The sequence below is a fragment of the Urocitellus parryii genome, chromosome 2 (genome assembly GCF_045843805.1).
Source record: "Urocitellus parryii isolate mUroPar1 chromosome 2, mUroPar1.hap1, whole genome shotgun sequence".
Lineage (NCBI taxonomy): Eukaryota > Metazoa > Chordata > Mammalia > Rodentia > Sciuridae > Urocitellus > Urocitellus parryii.
This window is the reverse complement of record NC_135532.1, coordinates 106,853,611-106,874,462: the sequence shown is the minus strand read 5'-3', so window position 1 is coordinate 106,874,462 and position 20,852 is coordinate 106,853,611. Positions and strand designations below refer to the sequence as shown.

The 20,852-nt window shown below is 40.9% G+C and overlaps 1 protein-coding gene across 1 annotated transcript in view; it reads left to right on the top strand.

Moving 5' to 3' along the window:
* The window catches only part of Slc9a9 (solute carrier family 9 member A9), a 538,630-nt gene that overhangs the window by 156,204 nt on the left and 361,574 nt on the right, over positions 1-20,852 (top strand). Inside the window, exon 6 of the mRNA XM_077793762.1 lies at positions 14,786-14,891. Coding sequence (XP_077649888.1) covers positions 14,786-14,891 — 106 coding nt within the window. The remainder of the gene's footprint in view (positions 1-14,785; positions 14,892-20,852) is intronic.

Here is a 20,852-nt window from a genome sequence, read left to right as displayed (position 1 = left end):
TAGAACCATGTATTTTTTTTTTAACCTTCCAGTCCTCTTTGTCTCTGCATTTCACATTTTTCAGGCTGCACCAGGTTTGTGGCTTTTCATCAGGTGTGTTATCAACACTCCAGATAAGAATTCAAGAGACACTAATTTTCACCCAAGACAAAAAAAAAAAAAACACAACATAATCAACAAAAAATTCTAATATTTGGTATGGAAATACAGTACTGCTTTTGTTGTGGAGTAGTGAGTGAATTATCCGTGTGCTTTCATTGAATTCCAAGGGGAAGAGAAATGATACCTCTGATGAGTCAGAGGACCTGATGGCAGTTCACTTCCCACCGAAAGCACCTTCCGGAGACCCAAGACAGACTGCCGTCTTCACCACGCAGTCTGTGTGTCACCTGCACATTGTCATTTCACAGTTCTGGACCGTTTTCTGTCTCTATCTGATTCCATGTTAAGCACACTGCGACAGCATCCCTTAAAAAGCCTCTACATAAACCTGAGTCTATAAAACACCATGGCATAAACCCAGGTTCTATTCTTGAGCAAATTTACTCAGAAATAAAAATAACAGCTTGGATTTATACTATGTATCTCTTTCAAAGAACTCAAATAACTTCCACATACGGGGCTTCGGTTCTTTTGGCATCATTGTCTTGGGTGCAGACGACCACTTCTGAGGTGAAATAAATAAGGTGCAGAGAAATTTTAGGATCGACTTGCAATTTCACAGCAAGTCAATGGATAATAGATACGAATAGGATTTCTGTTTTCTTAGATTTCTAGACCCTGTTGTTGCATGTATATCATCAAAATATCTTACTGACTCTAGCTAACTTTTAGCCAGTTCCAAAATCAGCCCTGACTTATTCCACCCATCAAAGGAGCACTGGAGCCAAAGGTGTAGAAAGTACCGAAAGCCACTAATTGGCACACAATTAAAAGCTCCATCTGAATTCGACTACCTGGAGAGCATGTCATCTAGTGCTAACAGTCATTAACTAAGTGTGCACAAATGTATCATCTAATTTGATCACCACCACAGCTAGTTGATTTTCCCTGTTTCAAAAAAAAAAAATAGAGATTCTAAATACTTCAGTGCTTTATTTGAGTTTACAGAGGCTCATGAGTGGCAGAGACGGGAGACAAAGCATACCTGATATCCTTCATCCTACACCACTGCTATTTCTCAAAAGAGAGGAGTGATGTGCCAATCAAGCTTTGGATGAAAATGAAACCTGACAGTCAAAAATCAAGTTCTTATTTTATTATTGATTTCCTGCGACAGACATTTATTGATCACCAGCTATGTAGTAGGCGCTAGAGGAGTCACTGAGGCAGACGATGGTGACCAGACAGAATCTGTCTTCACGAAACTCTCAGTCTAAAGGTGGGGGGTGCAGACACACCATTGGCAGTCGTTAAAATATAAGACAGTGGTGATCTAGGCAGCTTCATAAACAGAGGGCCCACAACCCCTGGAAGGGAGAAGGCTTGGTCTCCCTCACCTCAAGCCAATATTTAGGCTGAGCAAAGAATATAACACATCAGCAGGAGGAGCTGTGAGCCATGTGTCTCCTCTGCAGAAGACAAGCCTATGATTAGGGGTTTTCCATTCCCATCCAAGGCCAGGGACTGCTCATCATTAAAGCAAGGGAGCAATGAGCTCAGGTACTCTTTGGGGTGTCCTGTGTTATTACCTGAGAGGTCAGGGTCAAAGTGAGGACTCGTGCACTTGATATTATTACTGTTCTCTCCTCTTTCAGGCAGAGAAGGGTCAATCTCATGATCACCAGCCTTGATGCTGTTCTGCCCTGCCTTTGCTGTTCTGCATTTCATACCCCTGACCCCAGCCCTGCACCAGGGGCCACCATCTGCATAATTAGGAAAATGTGAACACTTCATCCCTGGAGTTTGGAGTATGAGAATTGTAGAAATTTTAGGTGTGGAAGGACCTTAAAGACAATCTTTTTTTTTTCTTTTAATTTCTTCTAATTAGTTATATGTGACAGTAGAATGCATGTTGACATAAGTAGAGTATAACTTCTTACTCTTCTGGTTTTATATGATGTAGAGTTACACAGGCCATGTAATTACATATGCACACAGGGTAATAGTGTCTGGTTCCTCCCACTATCCTTCCTACCTCCATGCCCCCTCCCCTCCCTTTGTCTAATCCAAAGTACCTCTATTCTCCCCCCCCTTACTATGAATTAGTGTCCACTTGTCAGAGAAAGCATTCAACCTTTGGTTCTTTGCAATTGGCTTATTTCACTTAGCATGATATCCTCCAGTTCCACCTTTTTACCCACAAATGCTACAATTTCATTCTTTAAGGTGGAGTAATATTTCATTGTGTTTATATACCACATTTTCTTTATCCACCCATCTGTTGAAAGACACCTAAGTTGGTTTCATAGCTAAGCTATTGTGAATTGAGCTGCTGTAAACATTGATGTGGCTGTGTTACTGTAATATGCTCATTTTAAGTCCTTTGGGTATAAATCTAGGAGTGGGTATAAACCCTATAACTGGGTCAAATGGTGACTCCATTCCAATTTTTCTGAGGAATCTCCACACTGCTTTCCAGAATGGTTGCACCAATTTGCAGTCCCACCAGCAATGTATGAGTGTATCTTTTTTCTCACATCCTCACCAACATTTATTGTTACTTGTATTCTTGATAGTTGCCATTATAACTGGAGTGAGATGGAATCTTGGTGTAATTTTAATTTGCACTTCTTTAGTTGCTAGAGATGTGGAACATTTTTCATATGTTTGTTGATTGGCTATTTCTTCTGTGAAGTGTCTGTTCAGTTCCTTTATCCATTTATTGATTGGGTTATTTGAGTTATTTTTTTTTTCTTTTTGGTGTTAAGTTTTTTGAGTTCTTTATATACTCTGGAGATTAATGCTCTATCAGAGGTGCATGTGGAGAAGATTTTCTCACATTCTGTGGGTGCTCTCTTTACATTATTATTTCCTTAAAGACAGTCTTGTTCAACCTCATTTTTAGATGAGGACCCTAGGGCCCAGAAAAAGAAAGTAAATGCATATAAAATAGGAATTAGGTATTTTTTTTCTCAAATGCAGATAACCAAGGTGTAATTTGTGAGGAAAAAGAGAGTCAGAGAAGAGTTTATATGCCTTCTCTGCCTGCTGATTTTTTTTCTCTAGAAATCATTTTTGAGCATCAAAGGGAAAACAAAGTAGAAAATACCATTCCATTTTATGGACAGACCCCCTAATGGGTTCAACAACATGACCAGTAGCGCTAAATAAAGACCACTATTTGTACTCTCAATATGCCAGGCACTTTGCAAAAAATGAACCTACTTAATCATTCTCCAAAAACTTATGAAGAAGGAAATATTTTTATCCTCATTTGACGACTGAAGCTTAAATGAGGCTTAGTGAGGCTCAAGATCACCCAGTTCATGCATCACGACTTGGATCTCAACCGTGGTTGGTCTGACATCAGAGTCAGGTTCCCAGCCACCATCCTCCACTGCAGAACAGAGTTATGAATAGCAAGGTCTTGGCACCAAGGTCTTGCTTTAGAAGTCGGAAGCCCAGTTATGGAAAGTTGGCATCACAGAACAGAATTGGAGACAATAATAGATGACAACAAACTATATAAATGCTTCCGGATATTGAAAGTGGATAAAGCAAGACTCTAGGTGTTCTGAGGCTGGGATTTCAAGAACACACTGAAAAACCATTTGAAGTCATTCAACAGCTCGTGGACAGCTGGGAAACAGCTGTGGTTGAGAGAGCTTCTGGCTTGCTGGTTTGGGGAACAGAATGGCTCTGTTTAAATGAAAGCAGTTCATTCTCAGCATCGATCAAAGACAGACCTGCAGGACAGAAGTTTTGAAAGTCAGTGCCCAGCCCACACTTGCTCTTTATGTTAAAAGAAGGATGTTGCACACTGGAGCAAATTGGATTCACATAATTTCTTAGAAAATATTTCTTTAGTGACTGGATCATTTTTAGGGATCAGCTTGGCTGGGGAGGTCAAAACCATGGAAAGTGAAGCCCTTGTGTAAAATTTAAGGAGCACTGGCTCTCAGGGTCCTGCTAGTGATTTAGGGCGCCCACTGGTGACAAACGGAGATTGGTTCTCCTTGCTTTGTGAAGACTCTTAACCCCAGGGATTTGAATTCCTTGAAAAGCAGCTTTCATCCTTCTAGAACAAGTCCAAGAAGCAACAGAGGTTGAACTTTAGACCTGAGTGCTACAGATAAGAAACATTTTGTTGTTCAGTTTCTTATTTTGAACTGAAATGGAGAGAGCTCTCTGGAACAAGGACTATCAGGTCAATGAGTGGCAAAGAAGTGACTGATCACAAAAGAGAGGGAAGCCACTCGGATCCTCAAGAGTGAACCACGTGGCATGTACCTTCAGAGATTCATTCATTCATTCAATAACAGAATTAATTGCCCACCGCTTGCCAGAAACTATCAAGGCATTGATGGATACAGATAAACAATCAGTAGCAATGATGACCATTTTTGTCCAAGAGGATCAGTTAAAAGCAAAGCTGAAGTGTTTGCAGGATATTTCTTTGTCTTTTTTTTTTTTTAAGGATAAATGCTGCTTTCACCTAAGAAAAAGTATTTATCTGCAACTGAAATTTTTAACCTTATATTATTATCCAGTCCAGAAAGGATTACTATGGAGGGCTAAATTTTCAGAAATGGCAAAGCTAGATCATGCCGCAGAATCTGATGCAATATAGCACTTTTGAAGCTGGTTTCCTTTTCCCTCCTTCCCTGACCTTGTAAACTACTGAATTGCAAAGTGTGGTTTGACTCTTCCTATTAGATTCTCTCAAGCCAGAGATGTTTTCCATTGCAAATAAGGTAAATCACAACACTTTTTAAAACACAAACCAAAAGCTTCTGGATGGACAAACTCGTTGAGACTGGTAATTCAGGTTCACTGCATCTGAGGAGGGAGCCAGGAGTCTGGAGGGCATCTATATCCATGGCTGGGTACACTGTAGGTGCTTAATAAGTATTTGTTCATGTAGATCCCCTCCAGGTTGTCATGGCAATAGCTGGATGGGGACGTCTGATTCTGAAGAGGAAGGAATAGACTAGACACTGAGATTACTGGGTGTTTTAGTCAGGTTTTTCATACGTGGCACCAGGAAGCAGAGAGAGAGACTAGGCTCAGCTCAGAAAGTATAAACCCTGAGGTACGTGCACACCCAGTGATCCACCTCCTCCAGCCACAGTTACTACCCAGCTAGTCCCTGTCAGAGAATAATGCAATGATTAGGTTAAGGCTCTCATAACCCAATCATTTCACCTCTAACCTTCCTTGAGTTGTCTCACACATGAGCTTCTGGGGGACACCTCATGTCTAACATAGCCTTGGTGTAGGTGAGATTGCTCGGGAGAGAGTTCCCAGAGTCAGAAGGGAGCCCAGGATGTTTTCCTGGGCAAGGGACACAAACTTCTCCTGGTGTACCTTCAACCTCTCCTCTTGCTCTTTCCAAAGAGATGGGTTTAAAAAGGAAAGGGCAAGAGGCTGGAGAGGTTGAAGCAACATCAGGAGAGGCTCATTTCCTCCAAACCAAGGAGGGGAGCTCTTGGAGAGACAGGAAGTGCTTGCAGTGTGGGGCCACGTCGAGACCAGCACTCTGGAGGCCCAGGTGGAGTCCTGAGGAGCACTGGGTCCTCACAGACAGCATCTGTGGCCTTGGGGAAGGGACTCGGAGCACCATGCTTTATGTTCTTGTTAGAGTTTTGTAAATGGCTTCCTATCCTTTCTGACTCTGAAAATAATGCACATTTATCATAGAAAATTCAGAAAAAATGCCAAAATGCTCAAAGAAGAAAATGAAAAGGGCCATTGTTCACCTCTATCATGACAGCTGCTTTATGACGTTGGGCTGCGTCTCCTGAGGCATGGCTTGCCTGGGCTGTTAACCTTGGATGCTGGTTTGGGCCCCCTCATTCAATCTCAGCACTGATTCTTTAGTGACTGTGTCCAACATCCTATCTGTGCCCAGATAGGATAAGCACTGCAGAATAAAGTGATTTGATGAGCTATAAAACAGGGCATTCTGAGCAAATGAGTGGTCTGTTGTGTGTGACGATGGCACCAGGAGGTGCACACATGGATAATTACATCAGAGCAGAGGGCCTGTGGGCACACATACTCTCAGCCGACAGCGTTGTCATTGGTCCAGGGTTTTCTAACAGCATTGTCATTGGTCCAGGGTTTTTCTTGCTAAGCATGATCTGAAACAGATTTGTCTAAGTGATTTCTTTTCTGCCTGTGGTGCAGTAGGAGCAGGAAGGGCCGAGCTATGCTGAGAATAGGGTTTACCCCAGCCATATCTCCATTCCGCAGTTGGGCCTTGAAAAACCAAAGGTCTGGGAGACAAAGCTTAGCCCCGCCGCCATTTTGAAGTTGCTATTGTGGGAGGCAGAGTGTCTTTCTTTTTCTAGGGCTGATATAAGAAATTACCAAAGACACAGAGGATCACAACAGCACACATTTATTATCTCACTGTTCTGAAGGTCCAAAGTCCCATTTGCCTCAGTTGGGTTCTTTGAGTCTCACCAGTCCAAAATCAAGGTGTTGGCTGGCTGGGCTCTTGTCAGGAAGCATGAGGAAGAATCTACTTTCAAGCTCCTTCAGGTTGTTGGAAGGACTGAGATCCCTGTTTCCCTCCTGGACAAAAGAAGCCAATGCCCTCAGCTCCTAGAAGAACTCTCTCTAGGGTTCTTGCAGGTGAGCCCTACCTCTCAGATCCAGTAAGTGTGCATTGAATCCTTTGCACACTCAGCCTTCCTAACTTCCTCCCTTTCACATCTCTTCCGTTGCACCTTTGACTCCAGTCTACAAACTTCCTCTGCTTTTAAGAGCTCCTATGGCTAGATTAGACTCCACCCCAGCCCTGTGCAGATGGTCTAATATAACATGCCTATTTGAAGATCAGCAGCATTCATTATCTCTGCAAAGCCCTCTGTGTTATGCAAGAAAACATTTCAGATACTCCAGAGATTTGTGCTTAGACATCTTCAGCCTCTCAGGAAGGGTGACCACAGGGATGGTAGGTTTGGGATATGACTCCTTCCTGCCTGCCATTTCAACCATCCTTTCACACAAGCCCTTGGTGGACTCCTCTCAGTATTATTCTGCTGTGTTCTGCTGTGCTGTTTCGTGAGCAGGCTTATTCACCCTCCATGTTGAAACAGTTCCCTAATGTCCCTCAGGGTCTTGCCCACCGGTTAGAAAATGATGATATATCTGTTTGTTTCATATCTTTTTATAGCAAGAGAATATTTTGTTTGCAAAGCTCCCATATTTTATGGATGCCATAATCATGACTAACACAACTGTCCTTTGATCTCTTTCTTTACAATTGTTGCGTGTAATGAGCCACAGATTTATTTTTACCTTCAAGGTGACGCATCCTAACTGTAGCTTGTTTTTGGATCCACTGGGCTTTTCTTTAAACTCATTTCATGATTTGTGAGTAAATATTTGCACACCATGTTTCTTTTTGCAATGGCAATGTGGGGTTTGGGGTGTGGCTCAGTGGTAGCACATTTGCCCAGCATGCATCAGGCCTTGGGTTAGAGCCCCAGCACTGCAAGAATACAAAATTAGTTAAATAAGGATAAAGTGGCAAAAATGCTTAAGTGATAATAATCCTGATTGGAAGACGTTTGTACAATAGGGTGAGTCATCTTCACTCAAAAATGGGCAGACTGCACAGATTTCCATTAAACCACTCCATGGCTCATTAAACCCCATTGGTGAGAAAATTGGGTCTTTGTTAAATGTTTATGTTCTTTGCTGATGTTAAACTTAGAATATTCCTGTTGTAGGTACCTTGGGGAAAAATTTCAAAGCACTAGTTAAAGTACTAGCAGATTTCAGTCCATAAGATCCCAGACACAAGACCTAAAGAATATTCCCTACCTGGATTTATTTTCAGGTTTCTTCCTTTTCAAACTTTGTTTTATATCTGAATTTTCTTTTTCATAGTGCCAAAACTCATGAACTTCTGATAACCTTTTTCTACTTTCTGTGACTGCCAGGGGTGGTTGGATGTAGATAATTCTCAAACACCATGCAGCTGTGGTTGAAGTCAAGGATGCATGATTGTCAATATTGTATTATGCACTCATACATTGAAGAAATAATCTCTCCTCTCAAAGCGTTTGTATTTCAAAAATGGGCTTAATACAAATAATAGTGACAGAAACATTTCTAGAAGTGAAGTTAATGTAGAAAGAATAATGTTCTTCATTTAAGAGTTATTAGAAATTCTCTATATGAATGCCAAGAGAATCCACTGGTTATTGCATGGCAAAAGATATTAAGATCTAGAGAGCCTTTCTCAATGGGAACCCAACACAAAAATGAAGCTCTGCAGGAGAATCTCAGGGACTATTTCCTCATTTGGGGAGTGGGGGAGGGGAGTAACCAGGGATTGAACTCAGGGGCACTCAACCACTGAGCCACATCCCCAGCCCTATTTTGTATTTTATTTAGAGACAGGGCCTCACTGAATTGCTTAATGTCCCACTGCTGCTGAGGCTGGCTTTGAATTCACCATCTTCTTGCCTCAGCCTCCCAAGCTGCTGGGATTCCAGGTGTGCACCACCACATCTGGCTATTTCCTCATTTTTCTCAGAGCTGATGCTTAGCTTGTGTTACTCACAATGGATAGGAAATCAGTTAGTTTATTATCCACAATGCCTTAGAACAGTGACTCTCAGGTTTTGTTTTTCTTTTCTTTTTTTTTTTGTATCATAACACTTTATAATTTGTCAAAATGAGAAAGGATTCCAAAGAGTTTCTGTTTATGCATGTATTGTCTATTAATATTTATGATGGTGGAAATTAAAATGAATCTTGATTTTTTTCATTGATTTGTTTAAAATAGCCATCATATACATGTTAAATAACATATTCTTGAAAAGTAAATTTATTTTCCAAAAAGATATAGTGACCTTGTTTTTACATCTGTTGCAAAACTCTTCAAAGTGTGGTATAATAGAAGACAGTGAGATTCTATATCCACTGCTGCATTTAATCTGTTGCAGTAGCATCTACCAGGTAGCCTCTGGAAAATTCCAGTGTGCATGAATAAAAGAAAAAGAATGGGAAATGCAAGTAGTACCTTCATATTATTGTGAAAATGATTTTGACCTTGAGGATTTCCTGAATGGGTATTAGGAACCACAGGGGTCCCAATGTGGTCCTTTGAAAACATTTCCTTGGGCATCAGAGCTGTTTCTCTCAAGGAACCTGGTTGAGAAGGACTGTAATAGTGTGTTTGCCCATACTATCTTCTCCACTAACTCAGTGCAATATGATACATTAATACTGAGGGTCAAAGTAAAATAGCAATGCTTTAAAGCCAAGTCATTTGTGACCTGTTATGTAACTTCTAATTTAAAATGACTTCAAGGAAGGACCAGCTATGATTAGCTTTCTAAATCTGGTGCCATTTCTTCAACCTAGTTCAGAAGGGTTAGATTTTCCAGGGGAATTTCTAGGATTATGATTGCCAGAGTTCCACTGGCAAAACCCATCCATGTACCAATTCTGCTGGCAATTCATTAAGAAGGTAGAGGCTCAGAGTAATTCCAGTATTCCAGCTAGCCAGATATCACAACTATTTTTAGAAGCCCCTCCTTAAAAATCTTACCATGTACGATATTTCAAGAAAGTTGGAAAACTTACACAATTTCACCCTTTTTCCTCCCTCTGAGATAAAGAAAATGTATTTTCACAGTAATCAATTGGGAAATGGAAAAATGCTTCCTCATTGATGAGAATACCAGGATGCTCCACCTGTCAGGCCTAACATGGATGCAACTACAGAAGCCTGAGACATTTTTGATTCTCCATGTGTCGCATACAAGTGTCAGACATACTGATTTGCGCAGGAAACCATAGAGCACACTCTCCAGGGACAGCCCTCATCTTGATGGGGCTGAATGATGGCTCAGAATGACAGGGGTAGGAACTATTATGTCTTGTTGTTCATCGACCCAGGCAGATCTTGTGCTAGGTTGCTGAGAACTGCCACATTAAAATAGCATTTGAAATTTAAATTCCTTATAAAACAGTGAGAAAATATGGGTCAGAGAGCTGCTAAGAGAGATGCTAGGGAAGGGGCTGTCACTAAATCACCCTGAAGACTTAGAAGTAACTAAAAGAGTCTCAAGAAAGTGGTCATCATTAAAAAAAAAATACAGAACATCATTTAAGAATTAACGTGTTACGAGCTACTAATGGGGTCCGGCAGTCCCTATCTGTATTTTTATCTCCAAGTATGATTGTTACTTTTGAATTGAGGAAAGGTTAGTTTTGTTGTTCTGATAGAGTTGCAGTATGGGACACAACTCTTGATGTGATGAAGAAACTAATCAAAATTTCGTGCTATTTCTGCATTGGGGTTTTTATCTTGCAGACTGAGAATTATCCTGTACTTGACCTGAATCTTGTCATGAACCTTGAATTCATCTCCCAGCAGACATTCTGTACATTTCCACTCTTGGGTGGCCTCTGACTCTTGCATGGGTCCCCTGGCCCTCCTGAGAAACCCTGCCCTTGTGCCCCTTGGTCACCCTCTACCCTTTCCAGAGCTTGCTCCAGCTGTTTCCCCTTCTTGTTTCTCTGGCTTCAACCTCTGGCTTCTTCTAATCAGCCTGTGAGATTACATATCTAGGCAAAAGCCCCAGTGGGCTTCAGAGTCTGTTGGCTCCAGCTTTTCCTCCCGTGTCCCTCAGCACCAGCTTCTGAGAGGTGCAGCCCACACCAGTGTCGCCTTGCTCCCCACCATCGCCCTTTTGCTGAATGGATGTTGAAGCTATTTTCTCAGGGACCTCTGATGATTCCATAGCGGTTCTCTGTTCCTCCACTAACCTAGAGTAAGGTGGATGCTCATCTCTCTGAGTGTGAGATCAGATGCACATAATCCCCATGATCACCCACCTGAGAGGCAAATTGGACTTTTCTGCAGAAAAATTCAGATATGAAAAGGGTGTGGAACAGAAAAGGAATTCCCAGCCAGGAGTGAACAGGACAACCTGCCACCAACAGGCGAGTGGCACCTACGTAGGAGAGAAGCGAGAATGACCAGGTCCCTTAATAAAATCAAAGGTTAAGAAACCAGATACGTCTTCTCCCCTTCCGGTCCACATAGCATCCAGAGTATTCGCATGCCAACACAGAGGGATCATCTTAAATAGGCATTGGTTTTTATAGCCTGGGCTGGAGTTGTCCCTCCAAGCCTAGCAAGATGTGCACAGAGCTGCTCTGAGCATGTCCACAGCTCTTCCAAGACATCCTCTCCTAGAAGGTGCCATGGAGGGAGTCTTGGATGTTGTGTGTAAGAGTGAGCCCTGCCAATGGGCTCATGAAATGAGTTTTGTTTTATAAGTTCCAAGCTCGGCAGCAGAGTGGGTGGCTAATTTCCTGACTCACCTATTCAACTCATTTGTGGTCCTGACAAAATGCTCCTCCTTGCAGGAACACACTGCCTGGCTTTATTTCCAAGCTGTTCCATTTCTTCACAGGGTAGTTAGGAATGCGCGGAGTCAGAGCCTTTCCTTTTGTGTGGGATATCATTTATCAAGTGGAGTTCAGTTCTTTCTTCAAAAGGAATTGTGGGAATGTCAGAGCAGTTTTGAACTAAACTGAATGTTTAATTAAAAGGCTTTCCCCCAGAAAGGCTTACAGCTCTCTTTGGAAAAAATACCAGAGCCCATCCCCATAGGCCAGAGTGGACTTCATAACTGAGGACGTTGGGGAAAGGAATCCAGGGTCTTACATCTCTGCTCGTGAGCCTAAGAGACCTCTCCAGAAGTAGAGATGAACAGCAAGTCATTTTAAGATCTCAAAAATACAAATGAACGGCTATAGAGACTAAGTCAACCACAGAACTGCTGTGATAGAATTTTCTATTAAAGAATAACTTGACTATTATTTCACAAGATCCTAGCAAAAGGAAAAAGCTGTTAACTACACACCCAATTGAAATCTCCTTGTTTTGGTGAGATGCAGGGTCTTGACTCTAACCTAGAAGGAGAAAGAGATTATTCTGCAGAAGTATTGCTACCAGCCACCACTACCACTGCAGAGGCTGAGGGTTGTGACAAATGTCAAGAGCTACACACTGGCAGAGTAGGTCTTTGCCATTTTACCTGGCATGATTAATAAGACTATTTCATTTGAGTAATGAAATTGATTCTATGCCCGGTTAAAAAAGATGAGGTCTAGCCAAACGTCATGCCAATTCCTGATTTCTTTCTTCTTTTTCTTTCTTTTCCTTTTGATTCTTGCAGTTGTATCTGCTCTAAAAATAGATATTTAAAAAAAATAAATGAATAAAATATTTATTTTTAATTGACAAATAAAAGTGACATATACTTATGATATGCAACATGATGCTTTGAAATATGGTTTGTGGAGTAGCTAAATGAAGCTAATTAACATGTGCATTATCACATATGCTCACCATTCTTTTTGTAGTGAGAACACTTAAATGACAATCTCTTAGAAATTTTCAAGTGCATATTACATTGTTTTTAAACACAGACACCATATTTTACAGTAGATTGAAATCCAGAGTCATTCCTTCCTATCCCTCAAGACCACTGATTCTCCATCCCAAATACCTTGGGAGTGTCTCTCCCACCGTGTCCTCACTGATACTACCTCCTGTTCATCCACTCATGAAGGATTTACTGTGTAAGCCGTGCTAGGCTGTGGTAGTGATACACAGGGAGATGCAAACCAAGGACTAAGTAAAGTGCCAAGCACTGTGGCCACTGGTCTATCAGCACCAAGGAGCCTGATGCATAAGATGCACAGGGCAGAGCATCCTGTGCAGGAATTTGGGGGGCCTGAATACAGGCTTCCTCCTGTCCTGGGGCAGCGCCTCTATTAATGGAACCACTGGGAAAGCCTCCAGCCACATGCCCTTTCCCCAGCCCTGCTGCCTGAGCTTTATTTCTGAATCAGACTCTCTTATTAAAACCCTTCTGTGATCCCCTCTTGTGGCAGGCTGGGGGAGCTTCAAACTTCTTGATCCTACTTGTAAAACCTACAAACTCAACTTGCCTTTCTCCCCCTACCCCAAGTAGCACTGTCTTACACCACCTACTTACTATCCTCCCAGTCCAGGAAATAGGAAAGAATGGAAATGAAAATCCCCACTCTGCCTTAAAATGTTACCATCAGTCTCGTTTTCAACCACTCTCTTTCACCCGTGGCAATCAATCCAATGGATCATTTTCCTAATGATTGCTGTTCAGACTTTGCATAACTCTTTCAAATATCAAGGCACTGAATAGCTTTGATGAACACAGATAATCAGCGTGTGATTATTTACTGTCCTGAAGTATTCGCAGAGGCTGGAGGCAAGTACAAGGCAAATAGTACCGTGCTGCAGGCCACCTGAAACAAGTTCTGCTCTTAGGAATCTTGAGTTTGTGCTTCTAGATGATGCCATCTCAGGAGAGAGTAAGAACTGGGGGCCGACAGAGGAGTGGGCCAATGCAACAGTATTTATTCATTCATCTATTTTGTGATTTGTGCATTAAACAGTTGCAAGTTAGTTAAATTCTGTGTTGTAAAGGTGGGTCCCATCCCCAGGGATCTTCCAGTCCCTTCTATGTTAAGTTTGTGATTTGATCCAAATGCTAGGATCTTTTTTTTTTTTTTTTTGGAAAACCACACAGATTTATTTACTATAAGAGTTATGGGACATGAGAACCTTTATAAGGAAATAAAGACCTGAAGAAATAGTTACATTTTTTTAATAGTAAGTTTGATGAGAATCCAATGGTCATAGAGAACAGTGACAGAGCAAAAGTGTGATCTAATAGTAAGAAGCTGGGGAGGAGTTAGCAAGGCCTGTTTGCTCAGGTTCTTCTCAGTGACCTTTTGTCTCAGAGATAAGGATGCTCCTTTTCTCAGGTATAGGAGAACACCTCTCACCTGAGCATCTTAGGACTTGCTTTGGAGAGATGAAAAGAGGAAAGTCAGAGAGACCTTCCTATTTCTGCAGCTTCCTCAAATTCCTTCAGTGTGAACTATTCAGTGTGCCAACATGACAAATTTTGAGGCAACCGTCCCATCTACAGGATGAGTGTGTTCTGATTCTTACAAATCCTGGAGGACTTGTTACTGTCCATCCATGTCTTCCCTGCAAATGCTAGAATCTAAAAGGAATGGACCTGTTTGTTGCTGAAGAAGTTAGGGGTTTCAGAAAGGGTGACTTGAAAGATTCTTAAAGAATGAATAAAGGGCTCTTAGGTATCAAGAAGAGTGTGTGTGTGTATGTGTGTGTGTGTGTGTGTGTGTGTGTGTGTGTCTGTGTGTGTGTTTAGGGAATGGATGAGTGGCAACAGGTGGATGACAAAGAAATTGCTGCCCTGTTAGAAGAAATCAAAATGCAAAAGTAGCTAACAAAGCATACTGTATGTTTGGAAAGCTGTGGAAGTTCAGCATGGCTTGAGGAAAGCAGCCAAGGATGCAGAGAAGGAGTGTAGAGAGAGACACTGCTGGAGAGTAAGCAGGCCCAGACTGTACTAAGGAGCTCAAATTTGTCAGCACTGGGGAGCCCAGAGAAATCTCCATGCAAGGGAATGAGATGATCAGCCTTTTGGGGAATAAACATCTGGTGCCCTATGGTGGATGGATTTGAGAAGACCAGTATTTAATGACTGCTGTGTAGAAGTGACCACAACCTAGAAAGTTCCATACTCTGTCCAGCTAACTCTGCATCTTTTTGTGTGTCTTCTAGTGACTGTGCTGGCCATTTTCCATGAACTGCATGTCGACCCGGACCTGTACACCCTCTTGTTTGGAGAGAGTGTGTTGAATGACGCAGTGGCCATAGTCCTTACATAGTAAGTACCAGAACTTGGGCTGTGTTTCTTTAACCACGTAAAATATGTCCTCTTAGAGATCATTCCCCATGCCTTTAACATTATCTTTTCTGTATGTCATAGAGATACAGGCAATTTCTAGCTTTTAAGGAATTGTTATCACAGAAAATCTCCAATAATAGGCACAATTCATTAGGCACCTAATTTCTAATACTATTAATGGGTTTTGCATTTCCAGCTTATTACAAGAAACTACCCAGAGGGTAACAGATTTTTTTTTCCCTCACTGCATATCTTTAGCTGATCCACTTAGGGTTCCTCAAATGAACATAAATGAGCTTTCTTCATTTCAAATCAATATCATTTTTTTCCTCATGCAAGTTACTTTCCAGAAAATACACTAATAGAAGCCTTTGTCTTTATGGGGAGGTGGACAGATTGGAGCTAGAACTTGAGGGTCAGAACACTTTGATTTCTCAGTGCAATTGCAGGCTTTGGATCATCCCAGGACAAATGGAACTGAAGGAGCTTCAAGTAAGACCTAATGTGATGCCCCTTTGTGCTGGAGGATTCGCTGTTTGAGATGAGCACCAGTGTTCTTCCCACATGCACCTCCTCTTTAGACACTCATCATTTATATTTAATAAATGCCACTTTGGTGGCTGTTAGTATGTCAGAGGTCTCTTCTTGGTTTTAGATTAAGAACAACGTTTTGGGCAACTGTCAGATATCCCAATGGAAAGTAGCTATCTGATAATTAAATGTGACAACAGGATTCAATTCTGAGCGTTAATTACTTCAAATGCAGTTGAAAATGTATTGTGAAGCAACAAAGGATTTTAAAAGTCAGATCTCACAAGGGGAGGAAGAAAGAGCAGAACTCCTCTTTTTTTTCCCCCTGCCAGTTGACATTTCTTAAAGCTGCTGCCCTAAAGTCACCACTAAATTCAGCAACTTTCAAGTGAGTCTCCAAATACCTTTTACCTGGCCACAGAAGGAGGGGCCTTTCTCCCTGCCTCAAAGGAAAATATCAGCGAGTGCAAATTAAAAGCAAAAGTCATGGGCAGATCCACAAATGTTAAAAGGATGCTTTTAAAGAGACACCAAGAGCAATTAATTAGGACATCAGGAATCCCTGTCCAAGAAATACTAACATTAAAGCAACATTTGGAGTAAAAATTTTTAAAAATCTGCTGAGCCCTCAGTTTTACTTCCTGAGCTGCTAAGTTGTAAAAGGCCAAACGAAGCAAAACCACTAAAGTGCAAATGAACTCAGGAGAGAACCATGCAGCTACAACTGTCCAGCCTTTGCGTGATGGACACTGCTATCCACAGTGGTCTCCCATTAAAAACACAGACACCAAGGACGAAGGTAGATTCCATGGTGCACAGGCCTGGGGGCACCTGAAACCAAGCACTTCCTATCTCCTCAAGCCAGTACCTGGTTATTACTGGCAATGCCTCTCCTTCCCCTCTACCCATGTCTTAATAACGTCTTCACCATAAAATGTGGTTGGCATCCTGGCAAGGTTCTTTTCTGATTAGGAGACATTGGCCACCCCCCAGCTTCCCAGTTTTGGTGATTCTGGTACTGTGCACAGTGACCCTAGTGGGTTCTGATTAAAATAGAGGTCATGGTAGTTAAGAACATTTGGCTGCCCTAAGTCTCCAGTTCAGATCTACCAGCTCTCCTTTCACCTGGTGCATTTGACCTCACCAGCCCCTTCTTGAGCTGCATTGCATACCCCCCCCCCACCATGCACCCGCGATGGCCTTCCTGGGTCTGCACTCTATTCCTCCAGTGCTGCCTGGGGCTGACCACTTCCTCCCCCTGCACAACCTTCCCTGGGTCGTTCTCTTCACTCACTCTCTTGCTCCTTAAATGTGCTTTATAGCATGCATGATGATTTCTTTATAATCTACTCCTACACAATTCCTTCTTGGAATGCCCCATCCTCATCTTCTCTCTTCCAACCATTTTCTAGCTCCCTTAGGAAGATCCTATGCTAATATCATTTAAAGAGTTTCCATGACTTTCAGACCAAAAGTTCAAACATTTATCTCCCCACTTTTCTTTGCTTTCACACTGATCCAAGCACAGCCCACCAACACAGCCCTCTGGGAGACAGTGCCATGCCTTACCTTACTGTCCCCTCACCCCCGCATTGCCGTCCCAGTTCCTGTCTCTACCCAGTTGTCTCTCAACTCTCACCCACCTTCAGGAAACAGCAGCCCCCAGGCTGAGGCCCGACCTCATTCCTGTGCCTACCTCTGTCAATCTCCTTCCAGCTAGTATTGGACTACATGTATATTTGCCTTTCTAAATTGTAACCTTTTGAAAGCAAAGCATATGAACTTGAAGTGTGTGTTCAAAGAACAAACTAAAACTTGTATATGTGTCTTCCCTTTCTTAGTTCCACTTTTGTGAGATTTTGAAGCTTAAGAATAGTGATGGGGGCTGGGGATATGGCTCAGTGGTCAAGTGCTTGCCTACAATGCATAAGGCCCAGATTTAATGCATAACAACACACACACACACACACACACACATACACACAATAGTGACAGCTATTCTTATATCATAGAGAACAAGTTATACATTTTGATGTGTATTTAGGAATACATTATTCCCCACACATTTTAACCATGAGAGAGATATTCCAAGACCTTGATAAGAAGGCTGAAACCTTGGATTTTTATTGTTTCCTTCCCTATATATACATCCATACTTGTGTTAAAGTTTATAAATCAAGCACAGTGATACATTTAACAACAATAACTAGTAAGAGAATAATTATAACCATATACTATAATAAAAGTTATTTAAAGCTTTTGAATCCTTTATTTTGTAATTTCCCATTTATATTTTCAGACTTCAGTTGACCATGATTTAATGAAACTACAGAAATCAAAATTGCGGATGTGTAATAAAGACTACTGTAATAAAGAACCCAAATTATTGACAACTATGGCCCTTGGCAGTGTCTACAGAGCCCCTTTGTAATAGCCATGCACTTTCATTTACCTTCCCATCTTCTTCCAGATAATATTGCTTAAGAACCATCCTCTTTGGTTATAATGTTTTTATATTTTTAATTGTCAGTGTTGTGACAATACTGTGCTACAGCATTTAGCCACAGACTATGCCGGCCTTAGACTGTGCTTGTCCAAGAAGCAAATAATCATAATACTGTTTCTTAGGTTAACTGCCCTCCAAACTTCAGACAAGTAACTTATAATTGAATTTCATGACCACAACTCTTATACATAGCACCAGGTGATAGATGCTACTTTTCTTTCTTTCTTTTTTTTTTTTTTTTGTTCAGTACTGGAGATTAGACCCAGGACTCACACCTGCTAGGTGAGCTCTCTGCCACTGAGCTGTATTTCCAGCGTTTATACCATGTGTCCATAGTTTAAAATGATCCAGAATTACTTGTCCCCAAATAAAAGTAACTTTATTTAACACAAAAGTTCTGAAATTAGTTTGCCCCTGACCTATATTGTTATTTCAAGAATACAGGAACATCATGCTTAAACCTGATCCACACTGGCTCAGGAATGAGCCCCACATGATGGATTTGCGTTTCCAAAGTTGTTTCATAGACCGTGAAGGGAGGCAGAAGATGTAGTGAAGAGATCTGGAGGCCTGTGTGTTTGTGAATCCCAAACAAAGACGTTGATTTCAGGTGCAGCGTGGCACAGTCGAAAGAAGCCTGAACAAGAAGCCACCAGATCTAGTGTCAGGTTTACCACTGATGAACTGTGCAGTTCTTACAGTTGACCAGAAACCATCCTAAACAGGGGTGAAGAAAAAGGGAGTCCATGTTGGCTGATTTAAATGAGCAGCAGAAATAGAAATGGCTGAGGAAAGGACTCAGAGAAATAAGCAGGACCCTCCTTCCTCATTCAATTTCTCTGGTCACAAGATGGCCGCCGGCATTTGGCCAAAATGGAGAGAGAATCTCTGTCCCACCATTCCCATCCTAAATCTTGGTACCTGGTAGATTCTGACGCAATTCCAGACCACCTTGGAGCTAATCACCTTGGCTAAAGGAATGTTCTGTATTCACTGGCTCAGGCCTAAGTTACATGTCCATGAGTTCCAGGGTGTGATTGGCTTGATTTGGAGCTGAAACCAGGAAGGTGGTATTATTGTTCAGGTAATGTTGCCATCATAGAGGAAAAGTCGATGCTAGATAGAAACATAATAATAAAACCTACAGAACCATACGGTGATTCTGTGTGGCCATAAACTGTCTGGACTTATTTCCTCATCTGGAAATGTAAGAATAGTTGTCTTATTACAAGATTTATAACAAAATTATCCTAAGCAACATAGAAAGTAATACAGTTGGAAAGGTTCTATATATTTATCATCTATGTAGTCTGGGCTACACAAACCGAATATACTTATATAATTTCCATCATCATTTGTATCAGCGTCTTTCACTGCACTTACACAGATCTCTCTGTTTTCATTAAAACGACTACAGATAGACCTGCTTCCAGTGAAGCATTTCTTCATAAATATGGCATTTTATGATCCAAAGAATATAGAGAATAACCATTTTTCCATGTGATTTTACCCCATTAGGAATGAGACAGTTAAGACATTGTCTAAAGTTGATAAATCAAGAAATAGAAGTTGAAGTATATGACTTAAAGTTACAAAGTACTTACAACCAAAATTGATGCTGCTCCAGTCAATTCCAGGAGGGTAGCTTCCACACCTCTCAGAGTAGGAGATCCAGAGATGCCTCACAGAGCTGATAAATCAGGAATGGAGCTATACTAATACTAAGACGGAGGGCAACCATCAGAAGAAATAAAGACATAAATGGGTAACATCAGGTGCCTGGCTGTGTAGGATCATGATTTAGGCAAAGGGGACAAAGATAATTTTACTCTTTATTTTATATTCATCTGTGTTGTCTGAATGTTCTTAATGTGTTTGAATTATATGGATTTAAATATTTTTCATTCAAACAAGATATCAAAAGCAGAAACTATAAAGAAAAAGCCTATTTACTTGATAACAATTGAGTCAAGTCATTCTGTCCTAGGCAAAAATTATGACAGAAAATTAAATGGCAAGTAATAAACCAAGGGGAGAAATAAAATGCATGTGTAATACGCACAATGAATTGTTAATTTCTTCAATATACCACACTCACTCGTTATGTTACCTTGGGTGAGTTACTTACTTAATCTCTCTGGGCCTCAGCTGCCTTATTTGTAAAATGACATTCATTAGTCCTTACCTCATTGGATAGAGTTAACCATGGAACACTTAGACTGAGGCCTGGCTCTGGGAACTTGGTACACTGTTGGTTGTTAAATCCTGCTGTTACTCTCATCATTAAAGACTGATAATAAAAGGTCAGCATGATATGAAAATGGCAAAGGATTATAAATAGGAAACAAACAAAAGGAGAAAGTCAGACTTGGCGTAAATGAAAGTTTGAGAAATGGGAACCTGCCTATATCACTGGTGAAAAGTGATAAAGATTTTACAAAGGAAATTTAGCAATATTTACTGAATCATTAGGCTTTTCGAATCATTTGATCCAGAAATTTCATTTCCAGAAAGTTATCCTAACAAATAATTAATTTCTCCATGAAAATGAATGCACCGATTAGGGTCAGAAGTTGTACTAGCTTGTTGAGCAAATTGTGATGCATTGATGTCATGGGACCCTATGCAGTCATTTTAAAATGATATTTAACAAAATGTGTGGATGCAAAAAGATATTCACAATATATTTTAAAGCAAATAAGAAAAAACTTAATAGTACATTTATATTTAACAAAAGTAACATTTATATTTAATAAATATTGCTAGGAAATTTTAATATATAATAAGATCCAGCTTGATTAAAAAAATCACAGTCAAATATATATGGGAGCTTATATATTATTATAATATGCTAAATTATCTACTAATATATAAATACATGAAGTTATGTATAATTATATATT